Source organism: Dipodomys spectabilis, unplaced genomic scaffold (genome assembly GCF_019054845.1).
Source record: "Dipodomys spectabilis isolate Male_0828 unplaced genomic scaffold, ASM1905484v1 ptg000060l, whole genome shotgun sequence".
NCBI lineage: Eukaryota > Metazoa > Chordata > Mammalia > Rodentia > Heteromyidae > Dipodomys > Dipodomys spectabilis.
The window spans coordinates 439,966-467,784 of record NW_024870737.1 but is presented as its reverse complement, the minus strand read 5'-3'; the positions used below and the strand labels follow the sequence as shown (position 1 = coordinate 467,784).

The 27,819-nt window shown below is 36.1% G+C and overlaps 1 protein-coding gene across 1 annotated transcript in view; it reads right to left on the bottom strand.

Annotated features, from left to right (window-relative positions):
- Positions 1-27,819, bottom strand: part of Gabra3 (gamma-aminobutyric acid type A receptor subunit alpha3) — a 92,678-nt gene that overhangs the window by 55,051 nt on the left and 9,808 nt on the right. Inside the window, exons 3-4 of the mRNA XM_042680385.1 lie at positions 12,249-12,316; positions 2,239-2,459 (exon numbers count right to left, since the gene is read on the bottom strand). Coding sequence (XP_042536319.1) covers positions 2,239-2,459; positions 12,249-12,316 — 289 coding nt within the window. The remainder of the gene's footprint in view (positions 1-2,238; positions 2,460-12,248; positions 12,317-27,819) is intronic.

Below are 27,819 nucleotides of genomic sequence, written 5' to 3'. Positions count from 1 at the left end.
TATCTTCTTCATCATTCAGTTCCTGCATCCATCTCATTCCACAATCCTTTCTTCTGTTTCAACTTAGTCTAGTCTATTTTTATACAACTATGTGAACTGCCACCTCTCCACATCTTCTATTTCAGTACTTAAATAAATGCATAGTACTCTTCTGATTATTCTCCTACTAGTGCTCTATTCTTTCCATATTTTCCTTTTTATATTATGTACTTGCCACATTACTTCCTTTCATGCAGCACAATAACTGATGTCCCTCTTTCTTTATAAGTAAAATTCTAACAAATTTTGATGTCATCATTTATTGTTTTATCTGGAAAACTACTGTTAACAAACAATATTTCTGCTTATGTATTTAACCTTTGTATTTCTACTAGCTGCTCTTTTCTGCTATCTGGAAAATATATAGTAGTCTCTTCCCTGAAAACAAAGGCAAACTTCACTTTTGCCCATAGATCTTTTATATTAAACAGGGTTTTTCTTTTTCTTTTTTTTTTTTTTTTTACTGTGTAAGCTTTCTCATGAACTTGTTATGAAGACAACAAAATAGAATAATTGAATAGTGTCTTGAACATTGTAAATACTATGTTGATGTTAATTATGTACTAATTATGCTATATTAGTATTACTATTGTTCATTCTCATTTTTTAAACTAATCCATTGGTATAGTAATCAAGACAAATGATTTTTATTAGTCATATGACATATGAATCTTTAAACCTAAATTTGCACGCAGTAAGAAACAATCCTAAATTCTCAATGTCTTACAGCAGCAAATATTTATTTCTGTCACATTATCTGCCATGTGAGCTTGGTGAGCCAGGGAGCTCATTTTTGTGTAACCATAATAAGGGTCATGAAATGATGAATCAAAGATCTTGTCACATCATGGCTACCAGGAAGCAAAGAGAGAGAATGCCTGTGCTATGCGAGTGTTCCATTCCCCCGACTCCCAGCTTCTGGGACAGTATTCGCAGCAAACCTTTCTTTTTAGTTAAATTTTCTGTAAATGCCCTCACAGACATCCTTAGAGGTGTGATTTGCTAATTCCCTTGGTGTTTGTCAATTGAGTTGATAGCCAATGGAATTGTCATGGCCAGAGGAAGGCAACATGGTAAATCAGATACTGGCTCTTAATGACTCATCCTCCCTTATAACTGACACATGCTATTTATGCTCACCTTTGATTAACCGAACAAGTCTGTCCATGCATAACTTTAAGACTTTATAGAAGTACCATATAAGCATGTGCCCAAAAGGATTGGTAAACTGGGACATGCAATAGTGGTTCCCTTTGTATCTCCCTGGTTTTATATTCTGTTTCATTCTTTAGTTCCTTTGTGTCCTCCTCTGTCTTAATGATAGCAGTGGATGCATGACTGGATTTTCTTTTTATTCCACCCCTTCTAGAACTGTTCACACTCATTCTTATGGTTTCAATTTATCTGTACATACTAACAATTCCAAAATTTGGGCTGTTCGTTTGTTCTTATTCTTGTTGTTTTTAGTCTGAGACAGGACTCAAATTCGAACATGCTTTACTCTCATTAGCAGGTATCATACCACCTGAGCCATGCCGCCAAGCCCAAAATGATGTTAAAAGTTCACCTTTTGAAATAAAAATTCAAATCCTATTTTGATGAACAAAGCATTGTAAGTTTGTATTTTTAAGTATTCTTGAAAATGTATGTGCCACTGTATTGGTCTACATGTATCTTTGAGTATGCACATGTTTACACAACATGAATATATGTCAGTGAGTGTCACAAAGTGTTCAAATGTATAACTATCTGTTCATAAATATGTGTGTGCATTTCGATAATATGTCTATATGAGTAAAAATGTGTTAAGTGTACATATGTGTGTAATTGTATACATATGTTCATATGCATGTATAGAAGTACTTTTGAAATAATATATAAGTGCAAATAATATATAAATGCATACATATACAAGTTTAAACTTAAAACAATGTTTTATATTTATATGATATATATGTAAAAATGTATGTACTGTACAAATCTATAAGCCTAAAAGAATATTATAAAGTATTGAAGTAATATATGAATTGAAGTAATGTGTGTATGTACATAAATATGTGTGTATACAAGTACAAACTTACACAAAAATTTATAATCATATAAACTTAAAGGAATTGTCAGTGGCTACCATAAAACTTGCTGCTTCAAATAATAGTCCTGCCCTCAATATACTCTAGATAGGGACCACCAATCTCTGACCTCATTGTGTAGAGGAGAGTTCCATTGTCCACAAGTCTGAGAAGCTTATTAGGTGTAGTCATATTATGAGCCACCGATTTCTTGCCATTGTGAAAGAAGGTGTCTGGAGTCCAGATTTTGCTAGCCAGGAGATTGTTGAGTGGAAGTATCTTCATGGGTCCATCAAATTTCAGTCTTTCATCATGCCATGTCTGACGAAAAAATACATCAATGGTATACTCCTAGGGACAAAATAGAGAGAATAATGGTTCAGAAGGGTTCTGTTAATGTTTCACAATTCTCCTAGCACGTATTAATTAGCATGCAGTACATTGGTATGTAGAAAGGACATGAGTAAGGGCAATGATTATAACTGAAAAAATCACCTTATTAATAATAAGAAGAAAATATATTCGATAGCACTATTATTAGAAAGGGCACTGCCAAAACTTCCCCACAAATAATCCAAGACAGTCCAAGATTTTGCTTCATAAAGCAGAACCTCCCTTCTTAACGCTGTGAATTATCTATTAATAACAAACCCCACTGGGTGCCAGTGGCTCATGCCTAGCTACTCAGGAGGCTGAGATCTGAGGATCATGGTTCAAAACCAGCCTAGGCAGAAAAGTCCCCATGTGACTCTTATTTCCAATTAACTATTCAAAACCTGGAAGTGGCACTATGGCTCAAGTGGTATAACACTAGCCTTAAACAAAAGAGCTCAGGGACAGATACCTGGCCCTGATTTCAAACTCCACAATCAACAACAACAAAAGAAAAGACAAGGGATTTATCTTTAATGCCCAATGATGTCACATGACTATCAAAGGACAATATAACAGCAAACATGACTTACATTTTACACAAATGTTTGTTGAAGTAAGATTTTATTGTCCTCAATATGTAATTAAATCTTACTGATACATTAGATGAAAAGAAACATAAATATAAAATTAGATAAAATTATTCACAAAAAAGAAAATTTTCATATTTACTGCTAATCTAAACATAAATTAGAAAAAATAACATCTGCATTTCTTGATAGTACATCTTCCTGAAGCCATAAACTACAAAATCTGAAACATTTTGTGTATATTACTTGAAAGCAGAGGGAAGTGACTGAAAGCAGACAGAAACGTAGAGATTATACTTGGAAGCGGCAGCAGCAATAGGTTAAAACTGTGAGTTTGGGGCTTTTCTTTCCCAAACATGATCCTCAAACCTAGAATTTTTCTGATGTTGATAACAACCTTAGTGGCTCAAGTTAACATGTAACTTACAATATTAAGGGACAGAGTCCTAGAATCATAGAACTGATAGATTTGCTTCAAATCCTTGCTGACCACTGTATTATGCAAAAATGAAAAGCTCTTTGGGCCCAGAAAAAGCAGGTGCAAAGAAGAGAACAGTAGTCCACTAAAAGAAGATGCATTATGTAGAATCTAAACCAGAGGAGGAGGAGGAGGTAAAGAAGGAGAAAGAGAAGAAGGAAAAAGACATGAATGTAAAAAAAGGGTTTAGAGGAGGGAGGAATTAGTGAGAGTGAGGAGAGGAAAGTGAAGGAGAGCTGAAGATAATCAAAGTATGTTATGCGTATGTATAAAAACCCAATAATGAAACCTCCAAAGAACTGCCAAATACAAGGGATGTGGGGAAGAGGGGTAAAAATTCTTAATAGAGGGGGCAAACTTTACCGAAGCAAATTATATGCATATGTGAAAACATCACAACAAAATCACTTTGTACTCATAAATTAACAGGTTGAATGGTAATCCCTTCGTACAACTACTTATAAATAACAAAAAATAATTAAAAATAAAGATGTAGACGGAAATTACTTCAAATCATTTGGTTTAAAATCCTCCAATGGCATCTGATCATATCCGGAACAAACTCTTTCCTGTCATAATCTCTTGTGTTCTTTTATGAGAGCTTCTCCAAACACTTCTCCTACTATAAATTAGCTAGTCTGGCTTTCCTATTCCTCTAGCATACCAACAAAATTCATGTCTAAAGATTGAAAGATTTTAAAATTTATTGTCTAAAGTGGAATACTTTAGAGAGAGAAGACTTTATAAATAACCAGGACATCAGGTGTAAACCAGGTCACTGCCAGCTGAGAGACTGGAACTAGACTCCCACATAAAGCCAAGATCCTGAAAGGGTACAGCCTCAGGAAAAAGGGGCACTAGATAAAATTAACTAGACAAACTCATCCCACAACACAAAAGTTCAAGAAGGAAGGGGGAGTCAGGAAAGGGAAAACATTTCTAACAAGATTTAGTAAAGCCGAGCCTTATTGTATGGAAGATTGATGTCCAAATGTACCTTGTCTGCCTGATTTGTCAAACTAAGAAATTCACATAAAAAATTCTGTCTCTGTCAGAGGAGATCACAAAATTAAGTTGCAAAAACAAACACAAAAACACCCTGAAAGGACATAACCACAAATAAATGCTTGCTGAAAATAGGCTCACAATCCACAACAACAAAAGAAATTGTCATGGAGAAAGCTGACACAACATACAGTCAGATTAAACTCCTGCCAGGAACACAATTATCAAATAGAGATTATGGAAAACATGCAATTAAAAACTCAACAGTTAAAAACAGACATAAAAAGCACATCTGAAAAAAAAGAGATCCACTGGAAATAAATTATTGATAGTGAACTAGACATTACTGGAGAGAGATTAATTACTTGGACTATACACATAAGGAAAAATTGCTCAGTTTACATTTCAGACAAGTAAATGATAGACAGTTTGAGAGAAGCTAAGTCTCATCCTTTTATGAAGGATGACAGGAAAAGCTTTGGAATACATCTATGAAGATTTTAAATGTGAGAGAATAGAGAATGTGGGGGTGGAACAACAATAGAAGTGTCAATAGATGAACTGTAACAGAAATTATGAAATATATGCATTTCAACTTCAGTAACCATAATGACTTGCAAGCTCAACATATTAGAATAAGTCTAAGCCAAGCCAGAATAGAGATGACCCAAAACTACCAAAGAGAAAGATTATGAACAAATAGAAAAGTAGGATAAATTTGGTTAATAGCAGACTTCTTTAAAGTAACAATAGAAACCAAAAACCCAGTGAGAATGCATCTCAAAAATGTTAAGATGAAAATAACTGTCAACTCAGAATTCTATAGCTAAATAGATTATCATTTAAGTGCTACAAAAAGACATAATTTCCCAGTAATGTCTCCTGATTCTTACCCTCAATTTCCTCATAGCTAGCTGGGTGACACTCGAAATGGCTAGGTCCCATTGTAAAGTCACTAAATGAAGGGACACTGTCTGATCACTATATCATATTTCTTACTCCCATAACACTGGGTTGGTTTTCTTCTTTATAAGACACACACACACACACACACACACACACACACACACACACACACACACACACACACACACACACACACACACACAGAGGCGTTTTCTTTCTCTAGCCTGGAAGCCGAGCATGGACTTTTTTCTGTTTATTGTGATAACTTTGGTATCTAAAATGCTACCAAATATGAAATAGAGCCTCTCCAGACATTACTGAAAAGTAAATGATTGAATGATTCCTCAAAAAAAGGACTGGTAAGAAAATTTGTTTATGTAGTTGAAAGTGATGCTAGCAAGTATTTGCAAGCGTAACTACTAACATGGGTATGGATCAACTAAACAGATAATGGGTCTCTACAAATTAAAAAATAATATGGAATAAGTATTTAGACTGATCTAAATGGAAAGACGGAGGAAGAACATTTGAGTGATACATAATACATAATAATACATTCATGTATTATTTGGAATTACTGTGGAGGTGCCAAGTTGCATTAGACAAGGTCAAGTGTATATTACAACAATTAAGGTAATCTCTGAAAAATATAATAGAACAAGAATGTAAAAAGTAAAATAATTACAAGCAGATTGAAACATATAAAACATGTCTTTATAAAAGGTAAGAAAATGGGGGGGGGGGGTTGTTAGGAATGGAAAGACTTGGAAAAAATTATATTAAGTGAAGTAAGCCAGGCCCAAAGAAACATAGGTCTCATGGTTTCCCTTATTTGCAATAACTAGTATATGTCTGAGACAAGCAGAAATGGTCAGATAAGTTGATGTGAGGGGAATGAACCCCAAGATAAGTATTGAAACATATTTTTGTTCTTTTTCCTTTCATGCAATTGTTTCTAACATATTTATAAGATGATTAATTTGTTGCTTTGTACGTCCCTCCCCCATGGTATAACCCATGCTTTCACTGTATTTGATGTTGGTATAATTTGTGGAGGGAAAGGGAAAAAACAAATCGTTTAACTAGGATACAGGTGGACCCGTTGCAACAATATGTACAAGTCATTATGTTGAAAAATGAGCTTTACAACTTTGGTGGGGGATGGAGGGAGGATCGGGTGGGGGGGTAATTTGGGAAGGGATGGGAAGGGGAAACAAAGAGGAGGCAACAATGCTTGATAAGAAATGTACTCGTGGACTGGGATGTAGCTCAGTGGCAAAGCACTTGCCTAGCAAGTGCAACATCCTGGGTTCGATCCCCAGTACCAAAAAGGAAAAGACAAAAAAAAAAAAAAAAAAAAAGAAATGTACTCGTTATTTTGCCCATGTAATTGTAACTCCTCAGTACGGTATTCTCACAATAAAATAAGTAAATAAATAAATAAATAAAATTTAAAAATAAATAAAAAAAGAAAATGGGGGGGGGGGGGGAAGTGGGGGAAAGGAACTCATAAGGGGCAGGGTTAGCTCAGTGATAGAACATGTGCATGGCATGAAAAAGGAGAGAAAACTCAAAATCAGCTACTTGTATAGCTAAGGATTAATGATACAACTATATTCTATAAACTAGATTGGGCAGGAAAGGTTAAGAAACTCATCTCCAATCAACCACCCAAAAAAGCCAGAAGTGGAGCTGTGGCTCAAGTGGTAGAGCACTAGCCTTGAGCCAAAAGGTTCATGGACAGCACCCAAGCCCTGAGTTCAATTCTTAGGACTGGCACAACAAAAGAAAAAGAAAAAGAAAAAAATTTACTAGAGAAAATCTTGGAGAGACTATTTGGTGTATAAGTATTATCCTATGACCTTTGGCCAAATGTAATCAGATTTTGACCTGACCATTCTAGAAATACAATCAATTCCTTCCTTGCAAATTGAGCCCTTGTGTACTTTCCAAGGATGATTGCCTCTAACTTGACAAATGAATTCTGTTGTTTTGTGAGGCATTTAAATCAAATCTTCCAGTTAATACACCTAAGCCTGCCTCCTGGGAAAGGCACTGAATACATCTGTAACACAGGGCAAAGAAGACACTTAGCTGGTGGTGAAGTATTTCTGCCTTAGACTTGGAGCTTAATGGCTTCAACCCTCTAACAATACTAAGTATGTCAAAGGAAGTCTCAGAAAAGACATGCAAGTCTTAAGTGTTTTAGTGGGGGGGGGCAGCATAACTGACAACTGTTATCACGTCATTTTCTCGTTTTGCAGGCCCCTCCCTCTGTTTTGGGCATCTCTGCTTCTGTCAGCCCTTTGCTTTAGCTTCATCATTCTTCATTTAGGAGACTCATCATCATTCATGCCATTCTTTCAAATGCAGCTACTCTTATTCACACTGTTTCTATGTCCTTTCTCTGTTGTGTGAAAGTATCTGGAAGAAACCCACGTATATGGACCCCTTGCTATATTACAACTGGAAATACAGTAGCCCATGAAACAAGAGAAACCTGACAGCCTATGAAGATTTCAAAATATACCAATCCATTCTATGCCCCAGACAGTCAGAAACAGAGGATTTCACGTTGAGAAAAACACTCTCCCCAGCCCTAGAGAGAAAACATAGAATAGCTTTAAATACATTGCCACCAGGAAAGAGGTCCCTGTGGTATTTCCTTTTTAATTAGCACATACTTTTGTGTATAGGGTTTGGCTGTTCTGATAATTTTGCATGATTTTCATAAGCAATTTTCAGACCAGAATGTACGGTTCCTGAATCTGTTACAAAGAATTATGACTATAATGTCTTTTATGGGTTCTCATTTCCCATGTATCCATTTTATTCTTCTCATTAAGCTAGGTAGTTAATTCTTTTATTGCATTATCTGCTGGTATCAGTACTTAGTTGTCCACTCTTTTCCTTGGGAAGTTTCTCTGTTGACAGTTTCTGGGGGGCACTTGATACCTTGGCATAACTGGAGCACTTAAAGTATTCCCAAACACAGGGCGGGGTTAACAAGAACTAAAATTGTCATTCAAAGTTTCTTAGTTTTCTCTCCTCATCCAGTTTCCCCCATCGTAGTGCAATGGCTCTTGGAAGACTACAAAAAATAATCCCTCTCACCAACAGCCTTATTTTCACTAGTAAAGGATGGACAAAGAGACCAAAGTTAGAAAATGGAAACAAAACTACATTCATAGAAAATCTTTCACAACTTCCATCTTGTTGAAATGTCTCTACTAGCATTTCATGCATTAACCAAAAAACTGTCTTGGCTCACTTAGAAGTCGGTAATTATAGAAGGCCCTTTGGTCTCCATTCACTCAAACTGGAATATATCTGAAGGACTTGCCACTAGCATTTCCCATCACACAAGAAATACAGACCGAGCAAAGACCTGTGTCAGATTTGCCTCTAGGAGCTGGAGATGTGGAGATGTATCTGACATGCTTTCTGCCTTTGAAGATCTGTAAATCAATTTGTCTCTGACATTTAATTTATTATATCTCACTCATTCTTTTTTATTGTGAAAATACCATATAGAGGGGTTACAATTACATGGGCAAGACAATGAGTACATTTCTTATCAAGCATTGTTTTCTCCTCCTTTCACTCATTCTTGAAATTAACCAATATTTGGGAAGGTATCATGTGCCAAAAATTGGTACTAAATTGAACAACATAGATCTACTTTATAATTTTGATTTTCTTTCTTGTTCAACCAAAGAGCTGTGTCTGTGAGGGTCAGTTTTTCATCAATGAAAGCAACAAGTGAAAAGGATTAAGGTAGTCCTGAATCATTGCTCAACCTGCTCTTACATTTTTCCTACTTTGTTAAAAAGAAAGACTATTTGCTTAGAAAAGTATTTTGCACTAAAATTCCTACTTTGGTTAGAAATGAATCAATACCCAGCAAGCCTTAATTTTCATCTACTTTTCTAAGCAATCTATGTCTCAAATGAGTCTTCATCCAAAGTCATCCCTGACCCTGGGGTCAATTGCTCCAAATTACTAAGAACAGGAGGAAGAAACTTAAAAACACCAGAAATGTGTTTTTCAGCCACGGTAATTGTAGCTATTCTGCCTTGCAAATGGAAAGAAATGCAGCTAAAAATAACATGAAAGTTATTTGACAAAAATGTTCTATCCCTATCAAGAAAGATCTTTTCTGTTGCTTAAGCATGAGGGAATAATATACAAACAAGCAAGTGAAACATGAATCTTCCAAGAAAAACAGAGAAATTTGAGATTCTGAAAAACATCTTCCAGAGCAAGGAGAAGAGCTGGTTGGGATAGAGACTGTGTGTTTCATTGGTATCCTTGGGTTTAGGGACATAATTATGTGTCTGTGTCAAAGAACGCGTGAGATAGTATGCAGGCTGCGTGCGCTCCACATACACTTGAGTATGTGTACATTTGTCTGAATATATTTCTAAATATTGGTACGTCCGTGAAAATGAGTGTGTTTTGTGTATATGTATGTGTCTGTGTGTGCAAAGAATATAGTTTTGGTAGCATAACAATCCTAATCCATCATTAATTCTCAGCAATGTAAGGAAAGAGCTGATTATCTTTAATGACTGACTATTCCCCATGACTGTCAGCTGTCTGTATATAAGGGTCTGTAAGCCATGTCTGTGTAGCACTGGCCTCCTAAGAAGTAATCATAGCTGTAATGTAGGCCTGGATTTGAAACAGTAGATAGGTTTAAAGAAGACAATCAGATATACAGCCCTCCTTCCTGCCTTTACAAGAGCTTTCTTCCGGCTCTCTTAAGAAGCACAGCTCAAGTGGTAAAGTATGTGCCTAGCAACATGAGGCCTTGAGTTTATTCTCCAGTACAACTGATGAGACAGAGAGAGAAGGAGAGGTAGAGAAACCTTTCCATTTCTCATACATCAAAAATGCCCCTTACTGTGCTCTCCCTACATGCCATGACAAGCCGAGAAGTCTTAGTACCTACCTACCCTCAAGGAGTTCACAGGGAATCTACGGTATCCTATTTATTCTACACTTAAAAGTAAAGTTCAGCCCTCTCCCTTCCCCCTGCCAGGCCTTTCAACCATTCACCTACTGATGACGTCCTTTTCTTCAGAAATAGCTTTCTTCTTCCACTGACTACTAAACCTTACCTTGAATATAAAATCAACATGCCTAAATCAGCTCTCAGCTGCCATGTCTCACCTTGCTGCCCATTCTTCAAAAACCATTAGCTAAGCTGGGCCCCGGTGGCTCATGCTTGTAATCCTAGCTACTCAGGAGGCTGAGATCTGAGGATCACGGTTCAAAGCCAGCCCGGGCAGGAAAGACTATGAGACGCTTATCTCTAATACACCACTAGAAAATAGGAAGTGGTGCTATGGCTCAAGCGGTAGAGCTCTCGCCTTGAGCTGAAGAGCATAGGGACAGCACCCACCCCAGAGTTCAAGCCCCATGACCAACCAAAAAAAAAAAACAAAAAACAAAAAAAAAAAACATTAGTTAAATCATTCTAAAAAAACAATTGTGTTTTAGATACAAAACCAATAGCAAGAAAAAAAAAGTTGTACTATGTAAATATTTTGTTTCTCTTCTATGTTCTTCCCCCACATATAACCCTTGTTTTCACTGTATTTGACATCAGTGCCCTGTATCTTACATATACATTTTTCTAATTTGGGGAGGGGAAGAGAAATAACAAAATGCTGAAAGAAGCATAGAGGTTGACCCATTGTAACAATGAGATGTACAAGATACTATGTTGAAAACGAACTTTACAACTGGGGTGTGGGGGTAGGGGAGAGTTAGGGAGGTGGAGAGGGAAGGGATGATAGGGGTAAAACAAAGGAGGAGGTAACAACGCTTGATAGGAAATGTACTCATTACCTTACTCATGTAACTGTAACCTCTCTGTACAGTATCTTTACAATTTAAAAAAAATTAAAAACAACAATTGTGTACTTTCATCATCCCATTCGAATTCCCAGCCATACAGTGGGCCACTGAAAACAGACATCCAAAAAAGACCTAAGTCATGAACAAACACATCCCATACTCTTTGAATTTCTTCTCCCAGAAATTGAGAGGTTTATTCTCAACACAGAGTAACTAATTCAACCAAAAATTGCTAAGCATCTAATAAGTCCCAGACATACAAAGCAGACAATAGCGTCTTTGCTTTGCTACCTGATTCCTTCAAGCATCTGATATTCAGTAGTTACTGATAGGTGCTCTACTAGGGTGAACATCCCTATCCCAACTTTCCATTGCATTCTTTGCTTTGGAATCAGAAGAAAATAGTGAGAGAAGGGATAATCTGTGCAAATAGCCTCAAAGCTCTAGTCTTGCCTGAAGCTCTCTCCCTGCCCATATTTATAATGGACAAGCTTCCAGAAGTAGTTCCAACCCGAACTCTTTGCATCATTCTTGTCAGTCTACATTCTCAGTGAATGGAGCACAACTGCCATGAACAGACTTCTTGGATAAAAACACCCTTGGATACTTGAGCAAGAAACCCTACCACAATGCTTTCTTCTCTTGGCCTATCTGTGTGATGCTTGTGAAGTGTGAAAGGAGTGGTCAAACAGGCTTTAATAACAGATAGGGAGCCAAGCTAAGGGGTTAATGATGTGTTGTGGAAGGGAGGGTATGTGATTACTACAGATTGGCAGAGCAAGGACAAGATACACTTATCAAATATAAAGTAGTGGCAGTAAGGAATTCATACAGCACACAATGTTTTCTTAGAACACAACTACAAGATCCTGCTGCAGAAAACCCCAACTTTCACTTTTATCCCGATACAGTCCTTCTACTTACCATGTCTGTGTCTGACACGGGGCCAAAACTGGTCACATAGATGTCAGTCTTCACTTCAGTCACTGTATCTGAGTGGGATAAAGCAGAAAAGCAATGTGTCATGAAAGAATGTTGCCATAGGTCAGAGAGTCCAACGCAGTAATCTGAATTTCAGCCCACATGCTACTGGTGAGTCACAGGAAAACCTCTTCAAAAACTTCTCATCTGTACTATTCCTTCACAGAGAGTGCTAAGACTAGCTATAAAGTCGGGTTTTTTTTCTAATTTATTTTCTATGGTACTAGGGTTTGAACTCAGGGCCTCTGCTTCCCAGACAGGCACTCCACCACTTTAGCCATCCTCCCAGTCCTGGCTTTGTCCTTTTAGACAGCATGGAGAATGACAGCAGAATCCCTAAGCAACAAGATTTAGACATGCCTGACACTCACACCTGCTGTGTTCTCATAATGACTTCTTATAAGCACTAAATGCGTTACACATATGAAATCCAACTGTCTTCTACTTCTTGGAACCTAGAATGTTCTCATTCCCTACCCACCTAAAATAGAGAAGGTTTGGGTGACTGGTTACCCTTGTGGGAAGAAGTCATGGCTAGAACAATTCATGCCTTAGTGATCATGAAAGCATTCATTGGGTGATATTTTCAGTCCAGAATGATGAGAGAACAAGTACCCTTGAGAATTGTCTAGAACCTCAGGAGACCTAATATAACTGAGAAATAGACTTTGGTTGGATTGATTGAGATTTGGAGGTAACTGATAATACGTGCTGAACAGTCCTATTATTTTCCTATACATCTCCCTGTTTCACTCCCTACCTAACACAAAAGCCTTTAAAGGGCATCCTTGTTCTTCTGTGTCTGTGTGTCTGTGCATCTTCAGTCCAGACAGCAGGGGCTTGGAATTCACCAATGGTGCTCACTAAACATTTTTTATACTAATTGATGAATCTTAGCACATATTTACCAAGTTGGAAACTAACATTTCACCCATATGTACTTGTAACAAAATACCTTAGCCTGGGTATGTCAGAAATAATAAGAAATTATTGCTAACAGTTCTGGAGGATGTGAAACCCAAGATCAAGCTGCCAGCGGATTTGATGTCTGGTGAGGATGCATTTGCTGTATTTTAATCCATGGAAAAGTAGGGAACACTTACCTATATTCTATATACTGCACACTATGACATAGACATGATACTTATCCCTGAATTCTAGTTCAAATATATTCTATGTTCTTGGTAATTTCTCATGTGCACATTGATTTCTCAACTTCCAGAATGATCCCTAGGGCCTACTATATTATACTCTTATTAATATGCTACTGTGTTCCGTATAATCAAGCCACTGCTGCCATCCATAAGCATTCCATTTTCAAAAGAGACTGTTTCATTTAATAATCAATTCACCAAGACCCAATTTACTCCCAAGGTTAATCATCAAATAACATGTCTCTGAGATTAGAGATGTATGTTAAATAGCTAGGATCTTGTCTAGAGACTACTGTTCCCTTGGAGCTGTTTTGGTCCTTCAGTGAGCTGAGAATACCCTTCACATCCCATAATATAATTCCTGAGTTTGTACACCCTCACACACCGTGAAGCGCATTAGCTGGTGAAGCAAATGCCCTTATATCTACAGTATGGCATAATGATGTGCAACTGTCCCACCTCCAAGTACATAAAACAGCATAGACATAATGTTCCATTAATGGAAGAGGACATCATTGCACTGGGATCCAGTATTCTAAGCAGTACATTTCAGACATAGAACTGCTTATTGTAATATGATTGCACAAATTTCCAACCATCTGCAGGAAAAAGAAATGGTAGAGAGTTAGTGAAGGAAGTCTAGAAAATTGGTGGACATAGTAGGGCAGGAGAGTTAACTGGTAGGATTGCACTGTGGTAATACTAAATGAGTAGTGACCACGGAAGTCTCCCTGCAACATTCCCTCCATTTCCTATTGTCATACTGAGCCCAGATCCTGACAATACAAGTTCAAAGTATAGTGGAAAGAAATTGTTCTAATTCTGAGAACAAATAGAATTATTGCAGCTAGAAAAAGAAGTGGCTATACCAGAGTCCTGGGTTAGATGGAAAGATTTGAGTTTGGGATGTAATAACAGGAAATGACAAAGAAAGCAAGCGATAACAACAGCAGAAATAAATTATAAAAAAAAATCAAAAGCAACAATGACAAAGACTAGCAAAACAAGAATGAGTAATGCTAAGATAAACAGGGCAGTAGTGCTCTTGTCAGGAGATGAGCCAGAAATCGTTCCTGAAATCAGGTTTGGAGAAGGAGCTTGTACTTGTATCTTGGCAGCAAAAGGAAGACACTGTTCTGAATTTGTGTTTACCATCCTTAGGCATCTGGCTCATTACTAGAAGCACAAGTAAACATTGGGCTGTTTAACAATTCTCTAAAGTCTATACTGGGACTACTTCAGTGTATAGGCTCATGTTCTGGCTAAGAAATCTAGCAGCCTTAAGTGCCTGAACACATACACAGTAGTGCCCTGAAAAACTACAATCCAGTGGTTAAAATCATGACTAAGTTTGATGTACCCACTGCTGCTACTCTCTGTGTATTTTTTTGGTTACTTAACTCCTCTGCATGTTTCTTCATCTGGAAAATTGGGATAATGACTACCTACATCAGAACTATTCTCAGGATTTAAAGGGGGGATGATGATAGATCAGGTTCAGTGTTCAGTGTTCAGTGATATTAGCTATAGCTGCTACTTAATAGGACCCCAGAGGCTAGACTACCAGAGTCACTCCTAAAACCAAGTGAGCAGAATTCACATGGCAATCTAAGGTTCTGGGCTGCAGGATAGTACACACTCAGCACTCGAGTTACTTTGTGTTAAGGGATAATTGGAAATGTGAAATTTCATTTACTTTAATGTGAAGTTCAGTGAATTCAACTAAAATGAGCAAGCGCTATAATCCAAAGTTTAGCCCTTGGTCATAGCCTTTTCAGTAGATAGAAATGAATGAAACACACGCTTTCACTCACCATTGCCTGCACGTGCTCATTGGAATGTTTGCTCTGGGAATTTAATTTCTTTCCATTGCAACCCTCTGAAAGGAAAGGTGAATAATTTTTTTCCTTTTGCAAATGTCTATCTTTCTGTTGGTTTTCCTTCTAGCTTTGTGTTATTGTTTCTATATTTCTTTCTTCCTAGTTTCATGTTTTTCTGTTTGAATGTTTTCCTTTCTTTTCGGCCTTGTTTTTTTTTCCTTTTCTCTATGTATGCACGCCATATATGTCTTTTTGTTTTTCTGTCCATTCATTTTTCTTTCTATTCTTTCTGTCTTGCTACTTTCTGTCCTTCTGTTGACTTTTCTGTTTTACTACTTGTCTATCTTGCTAGCTGTCTTTCAATTGCTCCTTTATTTTTGTCTTCTGTCAGTCTTTTCTGCCTTCCTCTTTTTCTGCCCATGTGTTGTTCTGTCTTTCCCTCAGTCTTCCTTTCTTCCTTCTTTCCTTCCAAATTTCCTTACTTCCTTTCTTCTTCATGACTTTCTGTTTGCTTTCTTGACTTTTATCATTCTTCCTAATTTTCTGTCCTTCTGACATTGTCTTTCTGTGTGTCTGTATGTCTTCTTATCTTATTTTTCTTTCTGTTTTTTTCTACCTGTGACTGCATGCCTTTTTATCTTATGTTTCTGTTTCTATCTGTATCTGTCTCTTTCTGATTATCTCTGCCTGTCTGTATGACTTTTTGTCTTTCTATTTTTTCTTTCTATTAGTTGTCTTTTCACATATCCATCTTTTTGTCTTTTGTCAGTTTGTCTGTCATTTGTCTATCTGTATGTATATCTTTGTGTCTCTTTTTATTTGTGTGCCCTCTCTTTTTGTCTTTTTGTCTGCATGTCTGTGTTTGCTTGTTTTTTTCCCACTGTCTATCTGTATGTTGTTTGTCTTCTCTTTCTGTGTGTATATTTTTTCTTTTTATGTAAGCATGCATGTATATCTTTTTCTTTTTATGTAACTTTCTGTTTGTGACTTTCTTTTTTGTCTTTCTGTGTCTTTCTGTCTGTCATATTCTTTTGTTTCTTTCATTGTTTGTTTTGTTTTCTTTTCAGCCTGTCTTTGTATCTTTGTGTATTTGTTTATTTCTATATATCTTGCTGTGTATTTCTGTGTAGCCTTTTTAGTCTTTTGTCTTTTTATTTCTCTGTCTTTCTGTCTCTGTGTCTTTTTTCATTTTCCATATGCATTTCTTTCTCTTCTGATTGTCTTTCTTCATTTTGTGTGCGTGTCTCCTGCTGTTTTTTCTGCATTGCTTTCTTCATGTCATTCCTTTCTTTTTCTGTCTTTCTTTCTATATTTCTAGTTTTTCTTTCTGCCCATCTTTTCCTGTCTTTTTTTTTTCTTTCTCTGTTTTTCTGTCTCTCTTCCCATCTGGCTTTCATCTTGGCCATCTGATAGTTACCTTTTCTTTTTCTCCATGTTTCTTCCTTTCGGTCTCTGTCTTTTTGTACTTCTTTCTATCTCTGTCTTTCCTCCTTCTGTGTTCCTTTCATTCTCTATGCCTTGTCTTTCCCTCTGTTTTCTTTCTCTCTGTCACTCTTCCAGTTTATCTCCCTTTTTCTCTTTCTGTTTTTCTTTTTCTCTGTATATTTGTCTAGTTTTACTTTTCTGTATTTTCTTTTTCCTGCCTGTTCTTTCTTTGTTTTTCTGTCTGTCTTTTGGCCTCAGAAGTCCTCTATGCATTATGTGTACATATATATGAGGACTTACATCCTTAGCTCTCATTGAGACTCCTATTGATGGACAGCATGTGGACCAGGGCCTGCATTATTTCTATTTATTATTCTAAAGGGGATAATTAGCAAGTGATCATTGCATGTTGTGTTGATGTTATTGGTCATATAAGGTGCACATGTGTGTGTGTGTGTGTGTGTGTGTGTGTGTGTGTGTGTGTGTGTGTGTGTGTGTATAGTATATATTTTAGTTTAGCTTGAAATATGTGAACAAGGACTCTACTGTTTTGATGTGGTTTTGACTACATTCCCTGCCTTCCTTTCACTGTTGTCTGGTTCATGCGTGTCTCGTACTATCTGAAATACATTTTGTGATAAGGGTGCTAAAATTCTATAAGACATAGTATCTTGAAATCAATAACACAGAGGCCAACTGTATATCTTTATTTCACTACAAGCCATGGTGGACTATTTAAATACCTTACAGTACCATTTTCCTCCAGAATAGTGAGGCTTTGAGAAATAGGGCTCTGGATAACTTTTATGTCTTCTCACTTCCAGGATTGGGAATAAATGACTGTTAGGAATTTGGGAGAATAGGTTATCATTCTCATTCGGAATTGAGTGGGGCTGGGTTTCTGAAAACGAGCTCTCAGGTAACTAGTTATGTGACTGCCAGCTACATAGACTTAGGAAATGTGCTGCAGTGACTTCTGGACAAACTCTTACAGAAATGAGAATTCATATTCTTTTCTCAAGTTTATATCCACTCCGTTTGTACATGGATACTTGGGGAATATGATATTCTGTGTATGTATGGATTCCTCCTCCCAAATAGTATAAACTCACTGGAAGAATAAAAACAGATAGCTGTGGAAACAGAAATTACAAGAGTAGGCCAGAAGTCCTGGTTTCATTTTCTTTTGTAGACTCTTTGGATTCACTTCACAACTTTTGGCATTTTGTAAGCCTGAGCTCTAGGATGGTGTTGATTATGCTATTATATCCAAAGTGTAAGACCTGAGACATTCAGCAAAACTCTAATAAGCAGCTCATTTCCTTTGAATACTTCAAGTGAAAAGTACAACTATTATATGCTTATAATACAATGCTTCTTGCAAAATCAAGTCTTAATGAGGTCTCATTAATACTCAAATAACTTGAGGATTTGTTATAGCTTGCCTTTCTGAAAGCGATGATCCCTTCTAAAATTGAGCAATAGTAGAGTTCAAAAGTTGGAGTGTTCATGATTGTGGTCTTTCTCCCTAGTATTGTATTTATAAGCATATAATGTGTGTGCTGAATGTGGACATGAATAAAATGGAGTGGCTTGAATAATACCTACTGTTTACCAGCTGAATCTGCACATCATTTCTCTTTCATTTAGTCTATATTTTCTCTTACTGCAACCTGTCCCTTTTCTTTTTCCCTATGACTATTAATGCTCTCCTTAATCAATGCTGCCAAAATGTAGTAAAGAAATAAGTGAATCTGATTTTGGAGAGTCTTAGTATAAGTGATAACAGGCCTATTGACAAGCTCCGTGGCCTTCATTAAAACACTAATGTCACCTAGGATGCACATTTTTCCGCATGTTTACTGGCCATTTGTGTTTATTCTATTTGATAATGGTTTGTTCAACAGACTTGCCCATTTTTTAAATTGTTAGTTTGGTGCAATTAATATGCACTAAAAAAACTCACTTGCCTCCTTGAACCTTATTTATCTAGAATGTGACGAATTTCGATACAGAATTCTATTAAGCTCGATTCAAAAAACAAATTCTATATATCCAGAGTAGACCAGAATCACCAAATAAGAAAGAGATGACTCTGTGGCTGATACAAGAAATAAGCACTAATGTACTAAATAAGTAGGTGAAAAAGTAATATTAAGGCATATTACATGGGGAAAATATCTTAAATAGTTTTTTTATTTCTCTCAGAAATGGCTGGCATGCTTGATACTCACTGTGAGATTAATATAGGTCTATAGAAGCAACTTCCTGAAGTAGCTTTGCCCTTACACGTTTCTAGTGACATTTTTTTCCCTTGTGAAACTGATGCTCACCAGATGGCAAAGGAAATATTTGGATTTTTAGCTCTAGAGAAAGAGGGAAGATGTGTGGAATTAGCCATCATATAGAAAGACAGGTCAGTAGCATGTATGTAGGAAATAAAACCTCAAAGAACAGCCTTTTGAGCAGACATACAGACTTCCCAAAAGCTAGTAGGATTTATTTGGAGCAACTGTGTAACATTATTTTAAACATTAGAGAAGAAAGTTGTTGCAGTGCAGAAGCGATGACCAAAAATAACTCGGTGGCTTACTGCAGTGTCTTCCCCACTCAAGAAGCAATGACTGAGGCCGAACAAGCCAAGAGCCAGGAGATACGCAATGAAACCTTCAAACAGCGGAAATATTCTAAAAGGTTATAAGGCTGTGCTAGTATTTTTCCAGAGCCTACCGATTTCTTCACCTAAGCTTAGCATTAATTAGAGGAAGTATCACTACTGTAAAACTTTGAAGACTCTAGGATAAGCCAGCCATACTTCAAGTTAATCATGCCTTAGGTTTTATTTCTTTTGGTTTGTGGTTTTCTTTTTTAATGTGTAGAAAAAGGGAGTTGATTTTCTTATAATTCTAAGATTTAAATACAGTTTCCAGAGACATAATCGATTAGGAAAGACTACCAAAGGCAGATACACTGTTATTCTTGAAAACCTTTAGGAAATTGTGATAAAATGGCATGGGCAACTTTGTATTTCAAATCCCCTCTACTTCAAACACACATAATGTTGAGCAAAATGCAAGTATTTAGTTGTTTTGAACAAAATTTTATGTTATGACACATAAGCAAAGGTATAAACAATATTGAAATTAGAGTTCTGGGTCTGAAAAAAATGTACAGTCAAACAGATTAAATTTTCTCAGTTAAAAAAAAAAGAGACCTTGCTTTCACTATATTTGATGTCAGTATAACTTGTGGAGGAGATGGGGAAAAACCAGTTGTTTAAGGATACAGGTGGACCTGTTGCAACAATGAGAAGTACAAGTTGTCATGTCCAAAACGAACTTTACAATGTTGGTGGGGGGGGGGGGCTGGGGGGAGGGAGGAAGGAGAAGGATTGGGATTAGGGGGGGAGGGGGGAGGCTGGGAAGGGATGTGAAGGATAAACAAAGGAGGAGGCTGCAATGCTTGGTAAGAAATGTACACATTATCCTGCCCATGTAACTGTAACTCCTCTGTACAGTATGTTCACAAATAAAATTAAATTAAATTAAAAAAAAAAAAAAAAAAAAAAAAAAAAAAAGAGACTAGAAATAAGCTGGTGATCTCCTTAAAAGAGGCTACAAAAGCCTGGGGTATGAGTCTGTTTGGGAGTAAATAGTGGGAGGGGTACACAACACTATGCTGAGACATTGTCTTGTGGTTAGGAACTGGTGAACATGACTTGCTGGATCTGTCATGGATCATCAATGTAAGAACTGACAGTAATCTTCAAAATACTTGCTTTTGAATGGAGGTGATGGGGAAGCAACTACAAAACCATTTGACCAAAATTAAAGCAAGCTTGTAATCTTAGCTACCCAGGAGGCTGAGATGAGCCCAGGTTAAAAAAAAATCCTGGAGATTCCACCTCTAATTAATCATCGACATGCAAGGCTGAAAACATGCCTCAAGTAGTAAAGCACCAGCCATAAGCAAGCAAGTTAAGCAAGAACACGAGGCCCTGAGTTCGAGTTACAATGAAAGAGAGAGATGGACAGACAAAAGAGAAATAAACATGAGAAAGAAAGAATTTTAAAATAACTGACCAGGAATTACAGGCATGTAATTACATGTAATTACAGCTTTGGGAAGGCAGAAGCAGGAAAATTGTAAAGGTGAGGTCAAGATAGGCTACATAGTCAGTTCTGAGCCAACATCATGTCTCAAATCAAACTGTTTTCTGTCAAGAAGGAATACAAACATCGCAGTCTTTGTCACTTATTATAAGTAAAATCTCTAAAAAATATGATAAACAACTACCATGGGTGAAAGACTGAATAGCAAGTGAATTGTGTAGGAGAGTTAAAGTTAGAAGGGCAACGAAATAAATCAATTCCTTTATAATTAAATCTAACCAAGCATGGATAGAGCTGTCAGGCTGTTTTAGGAAGGCTTAAAGTGGAAACACTACACCTTCTATATAGTTGTTCAAGCAGGAGCTAGATAGTTATCAATGATGTTTAATAGATTATTCCCTCAGGAAAGAGGCTGGTCCAGAAAAAGTTGGGACTTCTTTCAGGAGTTAACATTGTAGGCAAAGATATCTCATGATTTAGTAAGCACTTCAACTGGAATGGTCTTCCAATACAGGGAGTGCTGCAGTCACGACCTGATGGTATCTGTGCAGAGATCTATAGAGTGTACTTTTTGATAAGTAAACCTCAAGTGCCCCGCTCCATTTCAGAGCACTTGGCCATTGCATACGAAGACACCAAGTACAGCAATAAGGCAATACATTTAGCCCTTTGGAACTTTTAAACTGAAACATGAAAGAATTGGAAAATAAGTTCAATTGTAGGTCATTAAATAAAGGGATTGAAATCCCAACTCTGGGATCTGACCAAAGTTGACAAGAAAATATTAAACTTTTTTTTTTTTTTACTGCAATTAGGGAAAAAGCAAAGATGCCTATTTCCTCTTCTATTCTAAATGAAGATAATGTGAATCTGTATGTTTAGAGAGCCAAAATAAATAATAGACAAACTGTTGAATTGGCTAAGAGAGTACAAGCTCAATATGGTAGCTGAAGCTTGCAATGACTCTAGCTACTTAGAAAACAGAGAGCAGGGATGAGAGTTTGAGGCCAGTCCAAGATGAGAAGTCCATGAGACTCTATCTCAACCAATGATACACTTCTCCAAACACTCATAACAAATATCCAGGTTGGACTGTATATAATTTAAGCTGAACCTTTATAGCAGTATGATTAAAAAAATAGAAAACAGGCAAGCATATCCATTGCCAATACATCTTTTACTCAACAACTACCCTATCTTCTCAGAACTTTAAAATTCCATGTTGATGATTAATGTTTTACTAAGTCAACATAAAATACATATCTAGAATTACTTACTGCCTGTATATGATTTTGTGATGCTTATTAGACCTTAGCAAATTCAGTGAGACCAGGAAAACAACAATATATAAGGAGCTGAACTTTTCAGGAATAGCAAACTAATGAAGAAAAAAAGCACTTAGCCAAACTCCTAGAGAGATATCAGTTTTGTAATTTAAGATCTCTAGGGCATGGTGCATTATAATTTCTATAAGCTAGCTTTATAAAGGTTTTATAAAGTGTGGTAAGGAAAATAATTTTTAAAAAACAGAGAATAATGTGTCTCAAAGGCATGGAAAGTGGTTTCCCACTTTTCTAATGAGCATCTTCAGTAAGTGATCTGTTTTCTATAGACCCAATTCAAGATCACAAGTGTGTTTTCATTCCCCTTCAAATGGATTCAGATTGGAGTAATTCCCTCATGAAAAAGAAACAGAGAGAGAGGAACTCCAGATTACAGTGACAGAGTCATGTAGTGGTATGGATTCCCTAATACTCATGAAGTCCAGAAAATATTTCCTTAAAATCATAGATCATCTCTCATTGTGGGGAGGGAATCATGGCACAGTTATCTCTGAGGGATAATGTCGTGTTAGCTGAATACTTGGTTGAGGTGTGCCGGCATTTTTTCAATCAGCTTTCATTTCTCAGCAAAAGCATTTGATAAAATTCAACATCTTCTCAAAGTTATGATACAAAGTCTCAACAAATTAGGCATAGAAGGAATGTGCCTTAACATAAAAAAAAAAAAAAGAATTAAAAAAAACTTTCAAAGACCTGGAATGAGCTAAGTATGTTCACTTTCACTTTCACCAATTTTATTCAATATGGAAGTCCATGTGGGAGTAGTTAGTGAAAAAAGATCTCTCTCTCTCTCTTTCTCTCTTCCTCTCTCTCTCTTCCTCTCTCTCTCTCTCTCTCTCTCTCTCTCTCTCTCTCTCTCTCTCTCTCTCTCTCACACACACACACACACATTTTCAAAGAACTACTTTTAAAAGTCCTAAAATTCATATAAACCAAAAACTCATGAGTACTCCAAACAATTTACACAAACTGATCAAAGTTAGTATATTGACTATGAAATATACTGGTAAAGTACACTGAGTAGGAAATATACTAATATACTAGTAAAGTACATTAGAAAGCAAAAGCTTGCCAGAGCTTAGGAAACTTTCAGCTTTTCTTCAATTAGTATGGCATTCACTAGGGTCTTGTTTTTTTTATGGTCTTTATTAAATTGAGGTACATTTTTTGGATATTCAATTCATTTCAGCGTTTTTACCATAAGATGATATTTAAATATTTTGTTTTTAAGTAGTGTTTTTCTGGAAAAACTGACTCATAGACTTGTGAAAGCACAGAGCCACATTAATAAGCCTATGCAACTACCGCCAGCTGATTTGCAACAAAAATTGAGAGAACACACATTGGAGGAACGACTGTCTTTTCAATAAACATTGCTGGTAAAATCGGATAATCACATGTGAACAATGAAATCTGACTCCTTCTCTCAGCAGTTATAAAACACAACTCAAAAATCAAAGATTTAAATGTAAGAACAGAAACTATAAAGCTCCAGGACATTGGAATAGACAAGGTTTTTTTTTTTTTTTTTTTTTTTTTTTGGACAAGAGCCCAAAAGCACAGGAAACAAAAGGAAAAAAATTAAAAATGAGGTTATATAAATCCATTAGCCTCAACACAGCAAAAAACTGAAAAATCCTTATAGAATGGAAGAAAATATTTGTAAACAATAAATGTGACAGGGAATTAACATCTACAATATATAAGGGACTCAGCTTAATAGCAAAAACCTAAATAACACAATTTTTTAAATAGGCAATATAGATATTCTCTTAAAAAGAAACAAATGTCCAACAAGCACATGAAGAAAGGTTCAACACCACTAATCATCAAGAAAATACAAATCAAAACCACAATGAGATATCACTTCACCATAAAAAGAATGGCTATTAGTATTGTTCACACCTGTAAAACTAGCTGCGTAGGAGGTTGAGATCTGAGGATTGTGGTTTCATGCCAAACAGGGCAAGAAAAGTCTGTGAGACTTATCTCTAATTAAGCATGAAAAAGCTGAAGTGGAACTGTAGCTCAATTGATAGAGTGCTAGCCTTGAGCATGAAAACCTAAGGGACAGTACCGAGGCCCTGAATTCAAGCCCCAGGACTGGTGCACACATAAAATGAATGGCTATTATTAAAAAGACTACAGATAGATCACATGCTGGCCATGATATGGAGAAAGGAAAACCCTTCTGTCCTGAACAGCTGCTAGACACGTAAATTAGCACAGCCTCAAAACTGGCTGACATGTGATTCAATAATCATACAGAATATAAAGAAAAAAATCAGCATTTAGAAATGCTGCACACCCATGTTTACTTCATCACTATTCACATTTGTGAAGAAATTGTATTAGCCTGTGTCCATCAATGATGAATAGATAATATTTGGAACACATACCCAATGACATACTATTCAGTCATAAAGGAAATGAAAGCCTATGATTTTCAGAAACTTGCATGGAAATGGAAAACCTTAGCTTAAATGAAGTAAGTCAGGCACAGAATTACAAATGCCACATGATCTTACTCACAAGTGGAATCTAAAACAGTTAATCTCATAGAAAATGAGAACAGAAGTTACTAGGACTTTGAGAGGGCATGGGAAGGGAAGTACAGGGAAAGTTTGATCAGTGGCTATTGTTATAGTTAAATAGGACAGATATAGAGGTTGTGGTGTTGCACAGCAGGGTAACTACCAAAATTTATAAGAAAGAATTTGGAGTGTTTTCAGCACAAAGTAATGACAAATATTTGAGAATAAGAATAAGTTTGTGCTCATCCAAACATTACATCGTGTATACAAGTTTTGAAGGATCACATGGTCTATCAAAAAGGTAGATAATTTTGAGTGAATTTAATATAAATAAATAAAAATAAAAATAATAAAAAACCACTTAGAGATTCTAAAATTGATATTTAAAGGCAGACAAAGCTAGGAATATTTCAGCTAGAGGGGTAAGAATATAAGTTTGAAATTTCTTTTTTTATTGCCAAGGTGATGTATAGAGGGGTTACAGTTACATAAGTAAGGTAATAAATACAATTCTTGTCAAACTTGTTCCCCATTCCCTCATTTTTCTCCTACTTTCCCTCCACCCCCAATGAACTTTCTTATATAGGTAAAAATATCATTCATTGAAATAGTATTTTTCACCAATGAATTGCCATTAAAATCTTGGTGGAAAAATCAATTAACCATACATATCAATCTATCAATCCGTTTATGCACGTATGTGTGTATAGAACACATGCTTATAGATATATATCTATATCTATTATATACATATATCTATTATTAACAAGCAAAAAGGCTAGACTGGGGGCATGGCTCAAGTGGCAGAGTACCATCTGAGCAAGTATGAGGCCCTGCATTCAAATCTCCACGTTAATAAAAACAATCTTGTTAAAAATGTTATTTGAATCTGTAGATTAATAACAAAACCAATATCTTAACTAGTTCAATTTTGAGGTTAATCATTTTTAGTATGGCAATTTAGTGTTATATGTTATTTCTTATTTCATTTAGTGGAAAGTGTTTTAAATTTTCCTTTTGATTTCTCCTTTGACTCATAGGTCACATAAAAGCATATTATTAAGTCCTCAACTACTTGGAGATTATCTAACTATATTTCTGACATTGATTTGTAATTTAGTTGCTGCGGCTGTAGAACATATCTTGTACTTCATGAATTCTTTTACTATCTTCTGAGCCACAATATAGTCCATCTTGGAAAATGCTCCAGGTACAACTTGATGAGTATTCCACTATTGGTGGTAAAATCATTCTATATATATATATACACACACACATATATTCTATTCCAAGTAGATCAAATTGGTCATTAATGTGGTTCATTTTTCTACTTCCTTTATTTCCTTTCTACTTGTTCTATTACTGAGAAGGATTGCTGATTTCTGTAACTGCAATTGCAGATTACTCCTTTCCCTTTCTGTTCTGTTTTCATTTGTTTACAAGCTCTGGCAATTGGTGCGTAAGTATTTAGGGTTGTTGTGTCTTCTTGAAGAGTTGGTCCTTTTATTATTATGGAATAATTTTTACTCTCAACAGTATTCTTTATCCTTGTGTATATACTTTCTGATTGACATTAGCATGATACATATTTCCCCTTATTTACTTTTAACATACTTATGCCTTTATCTTTAAAATGTATTTCTCTCAGTGAGCAATTTTGTCCTGATGGGATTTGAAACCCAGTCTGAATAGTTTTGCCTTTTGATATGGGTATGTAAGTAAGCATTTAATTGCTGTAATAAATGCTGGAGATAAAGCAACCTAAAAGGAGGAAACACTAATTTGGCTCACATGTTCGAAGTTTCAGTTCATGGTCACTTGGCTTGGTTTCATTTTGCTCAGGAGGCTATTGTGAGGCAGTACATCATGGCAAGAGCTTATACTAGAACAAAGCGTTCACCTCACAGTGAGCCAGCAAGCAAAGAGGAGGACATAGGAAAGAATTGGGGTCCCACAATTCCCTCTAATGGTAAACTCACCCAATGATATGACATCTTTCCATAAGGTTCCACCTCCAAAGTTTCCACCATTTCCCAATCACATTTGGGGGACACTTCAGATCCGGAGTATAGCAAAATGATTATATGTAATAAGATGAGTATATGGTTGAATTTACACCTACAAGCTTATTCATAGTATTTTATATGTGTTGTCAATATGTTGTTACTGTTTCCTCTTTTCTGTTTTCTATGGGTTTAGCATTTGCACTATTCCACTTTCATAGGGTTTTTTTCTTTTATTGTATATATTTTTATTGTAAAAATACTGTACACAGGGGTTACAGTCACATGAGTAAGGTAATGAGTACATTTCCTATCGAGCATTATTACCTCTTCCTAGGGTTTTTTTCTTTATTAGCAGGCAGTAAATAATCTGCAATTATATGCCTTCTTTTGTTTGTTTATTTTAAGGGTCACTAAACTATGTTCAGTTTCTGATAAAATATTAAAAAAATAGCTTTGTTTATTTCTTGGTTGGTATTTAGGAAACAACAATAAGCATGGTGACTATAACTTCATGATAGCCAGAAGCAAAAGTCTCCACTCATGTTTTCATAAGTACTGAACTTCTACGGATGTACAAATGAATTAATTTCCATCTCTTGCTTTTAACATTTCGCCACAATTACAACTGCAAAAGAAACAAAACAAAATAGCACTATTCCTCCTACGGTGTTCCCTACATTAGAAAATGCACCATGCAGTCACACAGTGCAGAAGTACAAGTAATCCTTTCCTCTTGTCCTTTCACTAACACTATAAGCTCATGAATCACCAAACTCTGTCCTTTCCACCAGCCCACATCTTCATTCTTTACAAATTCAATTAATTTGTGATTGGGTTCTTCCTCCAATATTTCTCTATTCCAATCCATTATCTATATCAAAGCAACCATCATATAGGATTGCTCTAAAACAATAAAAAAAAAACTAAAAATATCTCCTTCGCTTTACTTACTTAGTAAATGTATTTATTGTAGTGATATGAATGTAATCTCAAATGTTTTGGTGTCGTGTAGGATTAAAAAAATATATCAGTGAAAACTATTATGTTGGGTTGGTATTTGCAGTATCCATAGACACTGATTTCACATACAAATATATACATGTAAACATGCATATTTTTC